The sequence below is a fragment of the Dasypus novemcinctus genome, chromosome 3 (genome assembly GCF_030445035.2).
Source record: "Dasypus novemcinctus isolate mDasNov1 chromosome 3, mDasNov1.1.hap2, whole genome shotgun sequence".
Classification (NCBI taxonomy): Eukaryota; Metazoa; Chordata; class Mammalia; order Cingulata; family Dasypodidae; genus Dasypus; species Dasypus novemcinctus.
In genome coordinates this window covers 32,564,832-32,582,147 of record NC_080675.1, presented here as the reverse complement: position 1 = coordinate 32,582,147, position 17,316 = coordinate 32,564,832, and the positions used below count along the sequence as shown (strand labels likewise).

Sequence of the window (17,316 nt, the reverse complement as noted above, 5' to 3'; positions counted from 1 at the left end):
GCAATGATATTGTAGTCTGTGTAAACATTTCCTTCTTATAATGAAAAATGTAAATTGGAATAACTATAGAATGAGTCATAAGTCTCAGCCTTTTAAACAAAATTGTACAGTGTTTTAGTTTGCTAGAGGGCTGCCAATGCAAAGTACCAGAAGTGGGTTGACTCTTATAAAAGGGATTTATTTGGGGTAAAAGCTTACAGTTCTTAGACTGTGAAATGTCCAAACTGAGGCGCCATCAGACATGCTTTCTCACCAAGGTCAGCTGCCATGTGTTGAAGCAAGATGGCCACTGATCTCTGCTGGGGTTTGAGCTCAGCTAAGGGCAGCAAGGCATAGGGCTTGTCTCTTCCAGAAATGTCTCGGCTGTTCCACTTTCTTCCTGAGTTCAGCTGTAAGCTATCAGTCTCCTCCTGAGCTGCTCCATGGGCCCATCTACTTAGGGCTTCATGCTTAAGCAATCTTCTAGTCCTCTCTTACATGGCTGAATCAAACACGGTGGCTTCCTTTTCCTGTGTCTGTCTGGGTCTCTGGGTTTATATCAGACCCAGTAAAGGGGTGGAGACAGCCTCAGTGATACAGTCCAATCCAAAGCCCTGAAGTGATCTTATCAAGTAATCTAATCAAAGGCCCCTCAATTGAATGTAGCGCAGTCAGAAAGGGTGTCACACCCAGAGAAATAGAATAGCTTACAAACATGATCTTTCTTTTTTGGGAATTCATAAAATAATCTCAAACTGTCACATACAGCAGTATTATAACACTGTTCTACATTTTTAAAAAATTAAACACTTACCACTCTAAACCCTTTTTAGGTCTCTGTTCCTATTCAACATAGATTTTCATTGAGCAGATATATCCATAAACAACTGTCATATTGGTGTCCTCCTCCTCACAACCCTGCCTTTCTTTGTTAACCTAAATTTCTCTTTTTCTGTTTTAACTTCCATTAAAATTTAAAACATCCAGAAAAGTAGAAAGGATAGCACAGATAACAACAAACGTCTACTGCCTAAATTTAACTGTTCTCAACATTTTTCCATTTTTTATTAAATTTATGAAATATATTTAAAATATGTTTTATGTATATATTATTTCAAAACAAATTATAGACATCACAACATGTCAGTTAAATACTTCCAGATATATCTCTAAAAAATAAGGACATTTTCCTTTAAAAAAAATCACAATTCTATACCTAACACAATTAATAATTCCCTAATAACATTTATTACCCAGATTGTATACACTTTCCCCAGTTGCCTCCAGAGTGTCTTTTTTGGCAATTTTTTTCAAACCTGTATCCAATCCAGGACCACACCATTGTACAGATCTAGCACTCTTAAGTCTCTTTTTAATTGAGAACAGTCCTCTGTTCCATCTCTTTCCCTCCACCCCTTTTAATGACTTGGACTTTTTGAAGCTATTCAGGCCAGCTATTTTATAGAATATCCCACACTCTGGATCAGTCTGATTCTTTCTTCTCTTCCTGGTATCATTTAACTTATTCCTCTGTCCCTTGATTTCCTATAAACTGGAAGTCAGATTGGAAGTTTTGATTAGTTTTAGTTTGAATGTTTTGGTGGGAATCTTCCTGGATGGTGTTATGTTCCTTAAGTGGCATCATATCAGGAGCACATATGCCCCGCTCTTAGTGCTGCTAAGATGGGTCACTGAGTTAGATATCTCCCTTGTTAAGGAACATTTGCCCCCTTGCAACCAGTATGTAAGATTCAGGGTGATTCTTTGGCACCAGGAGAATGTCCAGTTTCCCATCAGTCTTTCACCCAATGACTTTAGCATCCCTTGATAATTCAGATTTCTTACTTATACTTAAAATAGAATTTGCATTTTAAGATGTCCATTTCCACTTGAAAGAACTATGTCTACTTATATGGGTTCAGTTATAAGCTTGGATGATCCATTACCTTCCACTGATCTTAAATCCACTGTGGGGGGGGGGGCGGCGGGGGTAGGCAGGTCTTTAAAAAATAGTTGTTGAGGCAGGGTTGAGGGGGAATTCAGAGGAAGACATTGAGAGATGGAACTGCACATGGAGGATTAGATTTGAGGACTAGATGCCAGCCGCTTCAGTGTATGTTCATATGAGTGTAAGTCTTCTCTATGATGGACCTTCTTTCAGAGTGCTAGAGAAAGGAAGGGAAGAATTGTTTTTTTAGGTAATAATCAAGGTTTTGAATGTGGGAGCTGTATCCCCTGGAAACTGAAAGATGGATAGGTGCGAGGCTGGTTATGGATGTTGCTTAACTAAGTGTCTTCCCCATTGGGATTTTATGCGTTTGTTTGGACTGGCTTATTTGAAACAGGTTGCAGATGGATTTAAGACTCTTGGTGGGGGAGGTGGGAGTCAACACATGGTCTGATTGATATTGTGGGGTTTCTCCAGGTCGTTTGAATGTGTTTGAGAAGTTTCTCAACTCAGAAGACTCCTTTTTTGGCACTGCAGCATCTTTTCTATTTTGGCATCTTAAGAATCTGGGGGAACCATATAAAGATCAGAAACAAGTCTGGCCCTAAAGGCTCCCTCTGACTTGGTAATTCCAGTTAGTTGAATCCTGGCCCATTCGGATGAGACCATATAAAGAGGTCGTTTCCTGAATTGCCTGCTCTCTGCCTCTCACGGGCTCCTTTTTGCGGAGAGCTGGTATTTCAGGATTGCAACCACTGGTCACGTGCTTCCAACTCTTTACTCCCAGTCACTCCTGCCCCCTGTTTATTTTTGGAGAGAGCACATTTTTGCTTCTCTTTTATGCTATGCAGGGTCCTGCCCCCTCCGTCCATCAGGCGGCAGTCCCTGGCAGGCTGTGCTCATTTCCCACACTCAGAGACGTGACTCCAGCTTTCAAGAGAGAACACGAGGGATGCACTGCCTGAGGCCTACCGTCACCCATTCCTATTTCTGTCCCTCTTGGTGGTGTACATTTTAAGACTTGCTTTTTTTAAGACAAGTATGAGTAATGTTACCTGGCAGTAAGTCTGCCAAAATTGGAAATTGTTTTCCCAGCCAGTGTATTGGGGCTGATATTCAGAAGCAGAGTAATTTAAAGAATAAACCAGGACTTTTGAATTCTAGGATCAGACCTTCTCATCTTTCTGGCTTTTAAAATTTTGTTTGGGCTCTGATCTCTCTCGCGTCTTGTTTTGTTTTGTTTCTCTCTGACGCTGAAGCAAATAGATTTCTTCAGAGAAACTGACTCAAACAGATTAGTAGTGTCTTCCCAGGTGCATGGTCCAGGATTCTGGATTTGGTCTGGTATTCATGGAAAAGGTCTCTATGATTGTCTTAGCCTGCCTAATGATTAAATTTCTAGTTTCAAGAATAGGTTCTTTTTCCTTTAAATGAATGGGCCATTACACAGAGAATTCACACACACAAATTTGAGAAAAAAGATAAATCAGGTTGAATGTCTCCTCTTGTCCTGTCCAGACCTGATGGGTGGAAAAGGGAAGGACCCCTGGCCCAAATGGAAGGATTACAGCTTTTCACTGCTTCTGGCTGTGCTGGGACTGGAGCATTGACAGTTGAGTGGGGAGGGCATTCAGGCCCCAACAGGTCCCCCTGTCTCTGATCTGTCACCTTGGGAAGGGAAAGCACAGCAGTTCTGGCACCTGGTCCTAAAAGGAGCAACAGCAGTAGCTTAGCCTTGGTATGTGTCCTGTGCTTTAGATTGCCCCAGGAAGAAAGCCATGGGACTGTGTTTGAATGGGACTAACTAGGCATCTAGGAGGCCATTATATCTCTTAGGGAGAGCAGCCAGGCACTCAAGGGCTGGGCTGTCCGTACAAAGGAAGCCTACCAGACCCTTTAAATTGTATTGCTAAAAGCCACTTACTCGCTTCCATTTCAAACAGATGATTTGTACCTAATTTCAAACTGCTGCATTAGGATCGTGTTGTATCAGTTTACACCTTAAATCCATCACTATAAAATAATAGATGCTGAGGGGCTCAGACCCACAAAGATTTTTCCTGGGGACTCCTGGCAAAAGGGTAGTCAGTTAACATTTGCTATAGGCCAAGTGGTATCTGTTGTCCCTGTCCTCACTATACCCTTGGATCTGGTTGCTTCTAGAATGCTTTTCCTTTTTACTCCTGCTCATCTTGCAAATGCAGGACAAGCCTCATTTTTAAAATAATGCTTCCTTGGTCTCTCCTTTCCTTGACCGGTCCTAAGTGCTACGATTCTGTTTAGCCTTTAGCTACATGTTGCAGACTTTATGCATACTTGTAAGAGCACTGTCTTAAATGATGCCCCAGGAGAAAGTGACCCAATCAAAACCACCAAGGTGGCAAGAAAATGGAAGTATTTAGTGGAAAACCCCATGGCTGAAAGGATTCTGTAACCAGTGTGATAGCTCCACCGCTTTAAACTCTAGATGCAGCCTCTCCCTGGAATGACTCAGTACCTCCTTGTGATGCTCCATCACTAGAACCTCCAGTGTGGCTTTTTGGATTTCAAATTAAGTCTGAGATCCAATCACATGGATTTCATACAGACTGATGCACCCTGAATTCTACCTCTTTTCGGCCTCATTGAACTGGAGTAATATTTGAGGATGGGGAAGACATCTACTTTTTCTGTCTTACCTAATGCACATAGGACAGTGCCCAGTTCCCCACAGAAGGAACAAAGTTGAGTTCTGGATACAAGCCTTTATAACTTGGTTATACTGGTTAATTAAATGTCTCGTCCAGTGAGGGTATTTGTGTGTTGCCTTAATAAGACTTATAGTAGATGGTGTTTACACAATTTCTTGCCTGTGAACTTAGAGTACTAAATAATGAATATAGGGATTTCGCATCAGGAAATAGACATCCCCTGCTAAATGTCCAAGCCCTACCTTGCAGAGGCCTAAACTCTGCTTGTCCCCATCTCCCATCTGCCTCAGTGCTTTCTCCTGAGGCTTGCCAAGATGCCTGGTAGAAAGTAGAGGGATTCCTACAACCCCTGCCCCATTCAGCTCAGAGGATTTCTTCATAATCCACCCTCTTCCTGTTGATCTCCATGACTGGGGAAATGAAAAATAGTTTACGCAGAAGGTCAGGACACTGGCTTAATAAATTGTTCGTTTTTACAATATTGTGTCAACTCCTCATGAGACTGAGAATGCCTGCCACCATTGTGCCCTGGCTCGTGAGAGGCATCTAGGACCACCAGCAGCCAGTACTTGGTGAGAAAAGCATCACCTGATGAAGCCTTGATTTGGATATTTTCACAGTCTCAGAAATGTAAGCTTTTAAGTTAATAAATCCCCACTGTAGAAGCCCATTCATTCTGGTGTATTGCTCCCAGCAGCTTTTATCAAACTAAACAAGCCTGGAGACTGGAGGAGCATCGTGGATTTTACTTGGATTCATTCTTTCTTTTCCAGCTTCTAGAGCAAAGAGAAGAAAGCAGAGGATCCCAGCTCTGAGAGTCTAGTGCAGAGGTCTCAAACCTTCTTAATTTGTCAGGGCTGCTGTAACAAATACTACACACTGCTTGGCTTGAACAAAAGGAATTTATTGTCTCACAGTTTTGGAGGCCAGAAGTCCAAAATCAAAGGGTCAGTAGGATTGTGCTTTCTCAGAAGGCTGTTGCATTCTTTTTTGGGGTGTGTGTGGGGGTGGGGTGGGAGTTAAACTAAATTTATTTCTCATCGCATTACTCCCCTGCTCCAAAACCTTCACTGGCTCCTTGCTGCCTACAGAATTATACCTATCCCCTCCCTCTAGTAGAATTCCGAGTCCTTTCATAGTCTTACCCAAGATACCTTTCCATCTTATCTCCTACTATACTCCAGCCAAATTAAGCAGTTTTTTCTCCAAACCTTTTACTACCTTTGTTCATCTAGTTCCTGCTGACTAGAATGCCATTCACTCTTGCATTCAACAAATATTTATTTAGCACCTCCCACATATGAGGCTCTGGACTGTGGACTAGGGATACAGAACTAAATAAGATGCAGTCCTTGCCCTTGAGGAGTTTACTGTCTAGTGGGACAAACACTGTCATCATATTTAGGGGAGAAAAATAATTCTACCTCAGAAGATGAAACATAATTTGATGAGGGCCTTGAAGGAGAAGCAGTTCACTTGGTAGATACAGTGGGGAAAATGGTATTCTGGGCAAAGAGAACAGCCTGAGTGAAAGCATGATGGTATTTGAGGAAAGATATCTCTGTGTAGTTTGGGTGTAGGTTGCATGAGTGGATGAATGGTGAAGAAGGCTGAGAAAGCAGGCACTGAATACCATATTCTGGAGTTTTGACTTTACCCTGATCCCTCATCTAAAGCCATCATAATGCCTGGCACAGCAGGGATCCCAACCAGCTTCCACTCTGATGGGTCACAGCTGGAGCATCCAGTACCACGTTAAGTATTTTTTAATATCTCCCCTCTCTAAATCCCTGTAATTCTTTAAGATTTAGCTCAAAGACCACCTCTCGGGAAGCCTTTCTTAATCCATTCACCACCACAGTCAGGAAATGATCTCTTCCTATGACCACCACAGTTCTTTGCCTGCTCTTGCTAATTCCTATTAGGATGATTTATGGCCACATTTTATAGATTCTAGTAGTCTTGAGCTCCCTAAGGGCTGGGTCCAGTAATTGATTGAGTCAGTCTTCCACTGAACAGCCCTTACTGAGCATTTCCTCTGTGCAGACCACCCCTGGAGTACCTGAGGCATACCAAATTGACTAAGATGCCTTCCCTGCCCTCAAAGAGCTCCGTGTCAGTGACATGTGCGTGTCTAACCGCAACCATTCCAGGATTATGATGTTACATTTTTGTGGCTTCCTAAATTGTCTGCCTAGTCCAAGTGATGCTATACACCAAAGCTTGTATGGCTGAACAGCTGTTCTCCTAGCCCTCATCTTAGGAGGTAGCAGCCTACCTGAATATACATTGCCATTTCTAGAGGCAAACTAGAAGCCCTCCATGGCAGGCTGTTATATTCTGGTGGTTGCTTCCAGCAATCCATAGCTCTATCTCTGCCTTTTGCACGTGGCCGTTTCTTTCCCCATCTATCTCCTACTGTGTTCAATTTCCTCTGCTTATGTGGACTCCAGTCATATGGATTCAGGCCCACCCTGACTCAGTTTGGCCTCACCTTAAGTAGTAACATCCTCAAAGGACCTATTTACAGATGGGTTCACATCACAAGACCAGTATTTAGGGCTTGACCATGTATTTTTGGGATACATGATTCGATCCATAACATACATGCAGATCCTGACAGGATCCAAGCAGGTAGTAGCATCAGTGTGAAGTGGCCTAGGGGTGAGACTCAAATATACTTTCAGTTTGCATACTGGGGAAGTAGACTTGGCCCAGTGGATAGGGCATCCGCCTACCACATGGGAGGTCCAAGGTTCAAACCCCTGCCCTCCTTGACCTGGGTGGAGCTGGCCCAGGCACGGTACTGATGCGCACAAGGAGTGCCGTGCCATACAGGGGTGTCCCCTGCATAGGGGAGCCCCACGTGCAAGGAGTGTGCCCCGTCGGGAGAGCCGCCCAGCACGAAAGAATGGCGCCACACACATGGAGAGCTGACGCAGCAAGATGACGCAACAAAAAGAAACACAGATTCCCGGTGCTGCTGATAAGGATAGAAGCAGTCACAGAAGAACACACAGCGAATGGACACAGAGAGCAGACGAATGGACACAGAGAGCAGACAACTGTGGGTGGGGGGGGAAAGGGAGAGAGAAAAAAATTTGCATACTGAACACATAAGAAAAGCCCATACTTCTACCAAGAAACATGCTCTCTTCCATTCTTCTAAAAACAATTGCATAGTTTTCATTTTCCCATTTTGGATAGACACGGGGACAGAGAAATGTAATTCTGTACTGGAAGAGAAAAAATAGCACAAGTGCAGTAATAACAAATGGTGAGTGGCAGGAAGGAGATAGAAAGGGAGGGTGGGGACTATGGCAAACTGTGGCAGACTGGGATTCACATGCCCATTCTTTCAGGAGCAGCTGCTGTTTTTTTTTTTTTTTTTTTTTTTTTTCAAGAGAAGCTGGAAATCTAACTTTTTGTGTGGAAATCCTCCAGTTTATAATGATAGCTTAGATTAAACAAACACATTCCATATAACCATACAAAATATGTGGCTTCTACTCTGTGACCTCCAGTGCTGGGAGTATACATCCAAGCTGGCCCTATCCTTGGCAAAGTAATAAGTGGTGTTATCTGCAAAAGCACAGAAAAGATATATGCAGGTCAGGTAGGTTTAAAATCTCCATTGACATCAGCTGATCATCCCTTGAGGGGGCCCAATATGGTTCAGATCAGTACTCTTCATTTCACTTTTTACGGCTCCCTAACTCAGTGCTTTAGGCGTGTTAAGAGTGTTGCAGTGATTGTTAATGAATAAGTGAATGAGCCTACCTGTCTAATGTTTTTTGGGCACCAAGAAAGCTTTAGGGGCCTTTTACACCTCTTGGTTTTATCTCTGTGTTTGTAGTCATGCATCTCTCTGCAAAATTCTTGATTTCTTATACACAGCTTTGACTTGTGGTAAATTTGGGGTATTGTGATTCCAGCTGGCCCTGATCTAGTTCCAGTGCCCAGTGCTGTCTGAGTGACTTAGCCTCTATGCTCAATTCCAGGTTCCTGGGACAGAGAATCCGATTGGTTCTGATTGGGTCAGACTGGTATACCCTTGTTTCCATCAGCTTTGTCTAAGGGGTCATGGGATATAGGGCTTCCCCTTTCAGGCTAGGGATGGGAGTGTTTGGAGACCAGGTGTACCAGAAAATGAAGTGTGGCCAGGGAAGCAATGGTGGGGTTCTCTGACTTGGTACATCTTCTTTTTCGGGCTTTTTCTCCTGGCCATCAGAGACAAACAATAGGTTATTTTCTTCATCTCTATTTTTGCTTTTTCCAGTGGAGATGTACAGAGCTTCAAAATAGCTCCATTGCCTGCTTCTAGCACAGAAAGCTTATGTTTGTTTTTTCTCTGAAGTGTTGCTGATATTTCCTGGGAACTAAGTTGGGTACAGGTGTTCCAGGCCTCAGGTTCTTCTCAGGTAGTTATTTCTGTAGCTTACTCTGTAGAAAGGCCCAGTATCTAAGTACATTCTTTGTGGCTGGAATACTACTAAAGAAGCAGGAAAGAAAATGCATCTCAGTGTAAAATAGAAGGATCAAAAGCATAGAGGTACTTTGGCAGGTTGAGGGGATATTTTCTTAAAAAAGTTCTCTTGTTTGCCAAAGGTTTGTCAGTGCAAAGTACCAGAAATGTGTTAGCTTTTATACAGGGGATTTATTTGAGGGTAAAAGCTTACAGTTCCCAGGTCATGAAAAGACCAAATCAGGGCACCATGAGGTGCTTTCTCACCACAGTCAACTACTGTTGATCCTGGTGTGTTGCCACATGGTGAAGCAAGATGACCACTGATCTCTGTGGAGTTTGCAGCCTTCCCCTCTGGGCTCACCCTTTCCTCTTGAGCTGCCCTTCAGCGCCGCCTCTTGGGACTTCGTGCTTAAGCAATCCTTTCTTTTACGTGACAGAATCAAACATGGCAGCTTCCTTTTCCTGTGTATGTCTGAGTGAGTCTCTCTCGTATTTGCAGTTTATATCAGACCCAGCAAGGGGGCAGAGACTCAACCTGAGTCATGCCTCAGTGATGTGGTCCAATCCAAAGCCCTAAAGCGATCTTATCAAGTAATCTAAGCAAAGACCCCTCAAATAAATTTAATGAAATCAGAGGGAATAGATTAGTTTACAAACATAATATTTCTCTTTTTGGGATTCATAAAATAATTTCAAACTGCCACAGTACAAGATAGACTTTAAGAAGTCAATTAAAAGGGAGTTGCTGTGAAACAACATTTCAGTCCAGGGGTCAACAAACTACATCCCTCTGGCCAAATCTGGCATACTGCCTGTTTTTGTAATTTTATGGGAATTCAACCACACCCATTTATTTCTTACTGTAGCATTTTGGCATTGTTTATGAAAATTCAGAAATAGTTACTGGATTATGTTTGTAAACTGGTCTGTCAGAGGTATCACTTTTAATTGATGAAATTATGATTAGGACTTTGATTGGGCCACATCAGTAGGACATTGAGTCTCCACCCCTTGGTGGGCAGAGACTCATAGAGAAAAGACATGGCAAAGGACAGAGTTCAGAGTTTTTGAGCTGGAGCCTGGGAAATAAGCACACAGAGGAGCAGAGCAGCTGAACCCAGAGAGAATCGAGCCCTGGGGAGAGAGCCAGAGCCAGTTGCCTGATAGTTTACAGCTGACCTTGTGGAGAGAGCAGGGCAGCTGAGCCTGGAGAGAAACAAGCCCCAGGAAGAGAGGAACCCAAGAAGCCTGAACCCTTGCAGACCTTGGCAGCCATCTTGCTCCAACACATGGAAATAAACTTTAGTGAGGGAAGTAACTTACGCTTTATGGCCTGGTATCTGTAAGCTTCTACTCCAAATAAATACCCTTTATAAAAACCAACCGATTTCTGGTATTTTGCATCAGTGCCCCTTTGGCTAATACAATTACCTATGACTGTTTATTGCTCTGCAGTATCAGAACTGAGTAATCACAACAGAGACCGCATGACCTGCCACAAAACCAAAAGTGTTTACTATGTAGCCCTTTACAGAAAAAGTTCGCCAACCCCTGTGTTCATCCGTTTATCAAAGACTTTTCTTTAGACAGAGAACAGCAGTTAAATTATATGAAGTTCTTAGAAAGAAGTTCGCACTTCAAAAAAAAGTCTTAGTGGAATGCTTGGTAATTCAGAATAGAAAATATTCCATGCACTTTTATCCAACTAGAGTGATTCAGTGGGTTGGTTGATTTTCCCTTCGTACTTTTTTTTCTTTTAAGATTTATTTATCTATCTATTTATTTATTTCTCTCCCCCCCCCCCCATTGTCTGCTCTCTGTGTCCATTTGCTGTGTGTTCTTCTGTGACCGCTTCTATCTTTATCAGCAGCACCAGGAATCTGTGTTTCTTTCTGTTGTGTCATCTTGTCATGTCAGCTTTCCGTGTGTGAGGCACCATTCTTGGGCAGGCTGCACTTGCTTTGGTGCTGGGCAGCTCATCTTATGGGGAGCACTCCTTGCACATGGGGCTCCCTTATGCAGGGGACACCCCTGCATGGCACAGCACTCCTTGCACGCATCAGCACTGCACATGGGCCAGCTGCACACGGGTCAAGGAGGCCTGGGGTTTGAACCTTGGACCTCGCATGTGGTAGGCGGATGCCCTATCCATTGGGCCAAGTCCACTTCCCTCCTTGGTATTTTTAGTTGCTAATATGCCAGATAAGAATTTCTGCACTTGGGCTTTGAATGCATCCATTGCACTGATTGCTTCCATCCTAAATGATTTGAGCAGAATTTTAACCAACTACTTTAGTTTATGTCTTCTAAATGATCTTCCATCTTATATCTTTATTTTGTTATTTTTCCATTTACAAAAGTAATATGTTGATTCTAAAAAAAAAATTAGGAAAATATACATTTGCACAAAGAAAGAAATTAAAAATTGTCCATAATCCCATCACTGGGATCCTCTCCTCCTCATGTACATATAGTAAATTAATACTAGATACTATGTATGTATAATCTTTTCACAAAATCAGAAGCATATACTTGCTATTTTGCAAAGTGTTTCTTGATTTTTTTTTAAAGATTAATTAATTAATTTTTTTCTCTCCCCCCCCCCAGTTGTCTGCTCTCTGTGTCCATTCGCTGTGTGTTCTTCTGTTACCGTTTCTATCCTTATCTGCGGCACTGGGAATCTGTGTTTCTTTTTGTTGCGTCATCTTGTTGTGTCAGCTCTCCATGTGTGTGGCGCCTTTCTTGGGCAGGCTGCACTTGCTTTCACACTGGGCGGCTCTCCTTACAGGGGGCGCTCCTTGCACGTGGGGCTCCCCTTCGTGGGGGACACCCCTGCATGGCATGGCACTCCTTGTGCGCATCAGCACTGTGCGTGGGCCAGCTCCACACTGGTCAAGGAGGCCCGGGGTTTGAAGTGTGGACCTCCCATGTGGTAGGCGGATGCCCTATCCATTGAGCCAAGTCCGCTTCCCTGTTTCTTGATTTTTTTAATTAATATATTTGAAGCTTTCTAATGACATTAAATATTTTTTGTTGCATTGGTTTTTATTATTGCACAGTATTTTCACATGTATGTGCTGTGTTTTACTCAACTCCTGGCCATTTAGGTTGTTTCCAGTTACTCACTGTTTGAAAGTTACATCTTGTTCCTCTCTGATTCTTTCCTTGGGATAAATTTCTAGGATTGGAATTGCTGGCTCAAAAAGTATGAGGATTTTTAAGGCTTCCTATACATATTGTGAAATTGCTCTTTAGGAATGTTGTGTCAATTTCTACACCCACCAGCAAGGTATGAAAGCACCCAGATTTTCATAGTAAATTAGCAAGGTTACTACATTTTTATTCAAAAGGTTTTGCCAGGCTGAGTATTGGTTTATATGGTCTTATCCCCAGGCACTCTGGTGTTTGAATGCAAACATTAAATGTGTTATTTTGCCTTCTTTTTCCTTGTAGGCTCCCCCTCCCAAACCCCCCCGTCGGCTGGGAGGCTGGGCAGATGATTCCATGAAGACTTCAAAGTAAGTACCTATAGCTCATGGGGTGGGCGTAGGGGTGGAGGATTTTTCTCCTGTGTTGTTCTTTCTTTCTTTTTTAAAATAACAACTTTATTGAGCTGTAATTCATATATTGTACAATTACTCATTTAAAATGTACAGTTAGTGAATTTTAGTATATTCACAGAGTTGTACAACTGTCCCCACAATCAATTTTAGGACATTTTTATCCCCCCAGAAAGAAACCTGTACCCATTAGCAGTCAGTCTCCTTCCCGCTAACCTCCCAGGCCTAGGCAACCACCAGTCTACTTTCTGTCTCTATGATTTGCCTATTCTGGACATTTCTTATAAATGGAATCATGCAATATGTGATTCTTTGTGGCTGTCCTCTTTTACTTGGCATAATGTTTTCAAGGTTCATCTATGTTGTGATATTCCTGCAGTCTTCTTAAAATAATTTTCTAAACAGAATGGAGTTGATGGTTAATAACTGTTGGTGAAATCTGCAGTAAGTTTCCCTCTGGACACAGATTATTTATTCATAAAAAACAGTACATGTACCATCACCTTGCCAAGTTGGCATCTTGGGTTTACCATAAGCCAGTGTATAACATGACATGAATATTGATAACCTGACTACCCCGTATTAGCTCATCAGTCTACCCTCTTATCACAGAGTTCTAGGAAGATCAAATGTTAGAGTGTATGTGACACCACTTTCTAAACTACATAGAGCCCCGTTAAGTACAGAGGGATGCAGTGTGGGCCAGTGGAAAAGGCCGGTGGGTGTAGATTCCATTCTTACCAAGCTAGATGCTGCCACACAAGGCAAGCCCCTGGATGGACACCTCGGGGCTCTCTACAGGGCAGGGGAAAGGACCGAAGGAAATGACATATGTGACAGGAATGTTGCTGTTGCTTTTTAGTCCTCCCATCCTCTCCATAGCTTATTTCACATTCTGATCCATGTTGAGAGCGAGCAGGATTCATTGGCTGAGAGTCAAAGATTCTGGAGCTAGACTGCCTGCTTTTGAATTTTGACTATGCTATATCTTATCTTGGAGACCTTGGGCGAGTGATTTAACCTCTCTGACCTTAGTTTCCTCATCCGTATAATAGAGTAAAAACATACTTATTTTAAAAGATTGTTGTGAAGACTAAAGGAATTCATATATGTAAAAGTGCTTAGAAGAGAGACCAACATTTAGAGGCGCTCACTAGATTTTGGGTCTTGTTGTTATACCAGTGGTGATTCTGTTTCTCATCCCCCTGCCACCTTCAGCACCTGGTTTTGCTCTATTCCTCTAATAGGCTTTCTGGCAGGTGGTGATGTTCTTGGGTTGCAGGAGCTTTCAGACATTTACAGTGGCCTAGGTATTTCCATATGAAGGGTCTCTTTGGGAGAAGTATTGCAGGTGTAGAAAAGAGCAAAGGCTATTTTGAGTATCAGGAATCTTTCTTAATCAAGAGCTACATTAAAGCCCTAAGCAGAGGAATGTCAGCTTTCCTTTGTGTCTTTCTACTAGAAGTCAGGAAACTATAGCCTGGGCGGGCCTGCTGCCTATTTTTGTCAATAAAGTTGTATTGGAACACAGCCAAATCCTTCATTAACACTTTGTCTATGGCTGTGTTCACTCCTACAAAGACAATTGAGTAGTTGCAACAAAGACCTAATGACCCACAAAGCCTAAACTATTTATTATATGATGCTTTACCAAAAAAATTTGACCCCCCCCCCCTTTTCTGTACACTCTTTTGTATAGTCTTTTGTACTTTGCTTTATCCACTTAACAGTACAGACTAGAAAAATACACCAGTATCTGAGTGTACCATAATTTATAACTGGTCTCATATGGATGGTCATTTAGGTTGTATCTGATATTGGTGCTATTCCAAATAATGCTGCAGTGACTAACTTTGTACATACATTGTAGAGGTCTCTTAGGGTTAATTCCTAGAAGTAGAATTATTGGGTTAAAGGGTAATGGTTAGATATTACTAAATCCCCTTGGTGAGGGTTTGCCATTTGCACTCCATCAGCAGTGGATGAGAGTGCCTGTTTGCTTGTAGCCTTGCCGGTAGTGTTTCAAGATTTTGAATATTTGCCATTCTGATCAATGAGAAATGGGATATTTCAATGTTCATGTTAGCCTTTCCTTTATTATGAGTAAAGTGGAGCATTTTCTCATTTGTTTAAGGGCCCTTTATATTCTTCTATTAACTGACTATTCATCTTTTGCTTATTTTTCTCATAAGTTTTTTTTTTTAGGAGGTACTGGGGATTAAACCCAGGACCTTATACATGAGAAGCAGGTGTTCAACCACTGAGCTACATCCATTCCCTAGTGAGAGTTGTTTTTTTCCATTTGTTTGTTTGTTTTTAGGAAGTACGGGGCAATCGAACCTGGGGCGTTGTACCTGGAAGCAGGCACTCAACCACCTGAGCTGCATCTGCTCCTCTCTCAAGTTTTTTATTTTTTTCCCTCAAGTTTTTTTTTTTTTAATTTATTTCTCCCCACCCCCCCAGTTGTCTGCTCTCTGTGTCCATTCACTGTGTGTTCTTTAGTGTCTGCTTGTATTCTTGTCAGCTGCTCCAGGAATCTGTGTTTCTTTTTGTTGCGTCATCTTGCTGCGTCAGCTCTCCATGTGTGCAGTGCCACTCCTGGGCAGGCTGCACTTTTTTCGCGCAGGACAGCTCTCCTTGTGGGGGTGCACTCCTTGTGTGTGGGGTTCCCCTATGCGGGGGACAGCCCTGCATGGCATGGCACTCCTTGTGCACCTCAGCACTGCCTGTGGGCCAACTCATCACACTGGTCAAGAGGCCCTGGGTTTGAACCCTGGACCGCCTATGTGGTAGGCAGATGCTCTATCAGTTGAGCCAAATCCGCTTCCCTCCCTCAAGTTTAAAGAGCTGATTAAATGTTAGAGAGATTAGCCTTTTATATATGAAATAAGTTGCAAATATATTTTCCCTGTTTGTCATTTATCTTTTGAGTTTGCTTTATGGTGTTTTTTCACCTGACAACTTAACCAAATCACATACTTATGTAGTCAAATTTATCAGGCTTTTTTAGTTACTTCTGGGATTTGAATCATAGACTTTTCCATACCCAGGTATGATGTAATTCAACCATATTTTCTTCTAGTACTTGTATAGATTCATTTTTTATATTTAGATTTTTGGTCCATGTGGAACCTATTCTGGTGTATGGTGTGAGGTGTAGATCCAGTTTTATCTTCTTATAAATGGCTGTTGTCTCAGTACCATTTATTTAAAACTCCCATCTTTCCTTGGTAATTTGAGAAGTCACCTGTATCATATTCTAAATTTTTAAAAGTACCTGAGTCTACCTCTGGGCTTGTTACACTGTTCCAGTGGTCAATCTGGAACAGTTTCTTTTATAGAACATAACATTAACTTTTAGTGTTAACCAAGGCAACTTTCATTCTTTTTTTTTTTTTTTAAAGTGTGTGGTTTTTTTTTTAAAGATTTATTTATTTATTTAACCCCCCCCTCCCCTGGTTGTCTGTTCTCTGTGCCTATTTGCTGCATCTTGTTTCTTTGTCCACTTCAGCGGCACGGGAAGTGTGGGCGGCGCCATTCCTCGGCAGGCTGCACTTTCTTTCGCGTTGGGCGGCTCTCCTTACGGGCGCACTCCTTGTGCGTGGGGCTCCCCTGCGTGGCAGGACACTCCTTGCACGCATCAGTACTGCGCATGGGCCAGCTCCACACGGGTCAAGGAGGCCCGGGGTTTGAACCGCGGACCTCCCATGTGGTAGACAGATGGCCTAACCACTGGGCCAAGTCCGTTTCCCCAAGGCAACTTTTAAATGTAGGCTCCATATACTAGAGAGAAAGGGCCTACTTATAATGAGGTCATACCCACAGGAATGGATTAAATTAGAAAACATGTCTTTCTGGGGTGCATACAGTTGCAGACTACCACAGGTGGTATCCCATTCAGTCAAAGTAATACCTAAAGTCCTCACCGTGGCCTACTAGGCCCTACATGCCCAAACTTTATATAAAATAGCACCCCTCATCACTCTGTGTTCCCCGTCTCCTGTTCTCTTTATCACCACCTGATGTGTTATTTATTTATCTGTGTTTTTTGTTTGTTTTTCTCCCTACTGAAATGTATTCTCCAAGAGAGGGGACACTCTCTCATCTCTCTTATTTACATATCCCCAGTACCCAGAACAGTGCCTAGCCCCTAATAGGCACTCAGTTGAAAGAGTATTATAATACTTTGTATGAGAGATGATAAAAGAATGAGGCAGTGGTGTAAGGATAGAAAGGAGAGGAGATTTGGAGCCATTTTGGAAGTGGAGTTAATAGGAAGTGTCATTGATTAGATGCAGGAGAGAGGAAGAAGTTGAAAATCACTGCAAGGTGCCTGGCTTGGATGACTAGTAGGGGTGGTGTCATAAGATGGGGAATCCAGGAGGGGAGACCTGATTTGGGTGCCTTATAGAAGTCAGAAGAAAGGTATTTAAAAAAAAAAAAGGAGGTGCAATTTGAATCATCTCCAAAAATAGAAGACAAGGACAGAGCTGTGGATTTGGTTGTCTGGAGGTTAACTAGGAACCTTTGAGAAAGTGATTACAGTGATCTAAATAGGATCAGAAGCCAGATTACATTAGTTTGAAGAGAAAGTGAGAAAATGGGTACAGTAATATAGGCTTATACTCCAAAAGAGAAAGGAAAGAGATGGGACAGTTTTGGAAGAGGAAG

At 42.5% G+C, this 17,316-nt stretch overlaps 1 protein-coding gene across 3 annotated transcripts in view; it reads left to right on the top strand.

Moving 5' to 3' along the window:
- IFT43 (intraflagellar transport 43) overlaps positions 1 to 17,316 on the top strand; it is a 130,451-nt gene that overhangs the window by 39,568 nt on the left and 73,567 nt on the right. For all 3 annotated transcript variants that reach the window (XM_058293059.2, XM_071213788.1, XM_058293057.2), the window contains exon 3: positions 12,539 to 12,603. In XM_058293059.2, the coding sequence (XP_058149042.1) occupies positions 12,539 to 12,603 (65 nt within the window). The remainder of the gene's footprint in view (positions 1 to 12,538; positions 12,604 to 17,316) is intronic.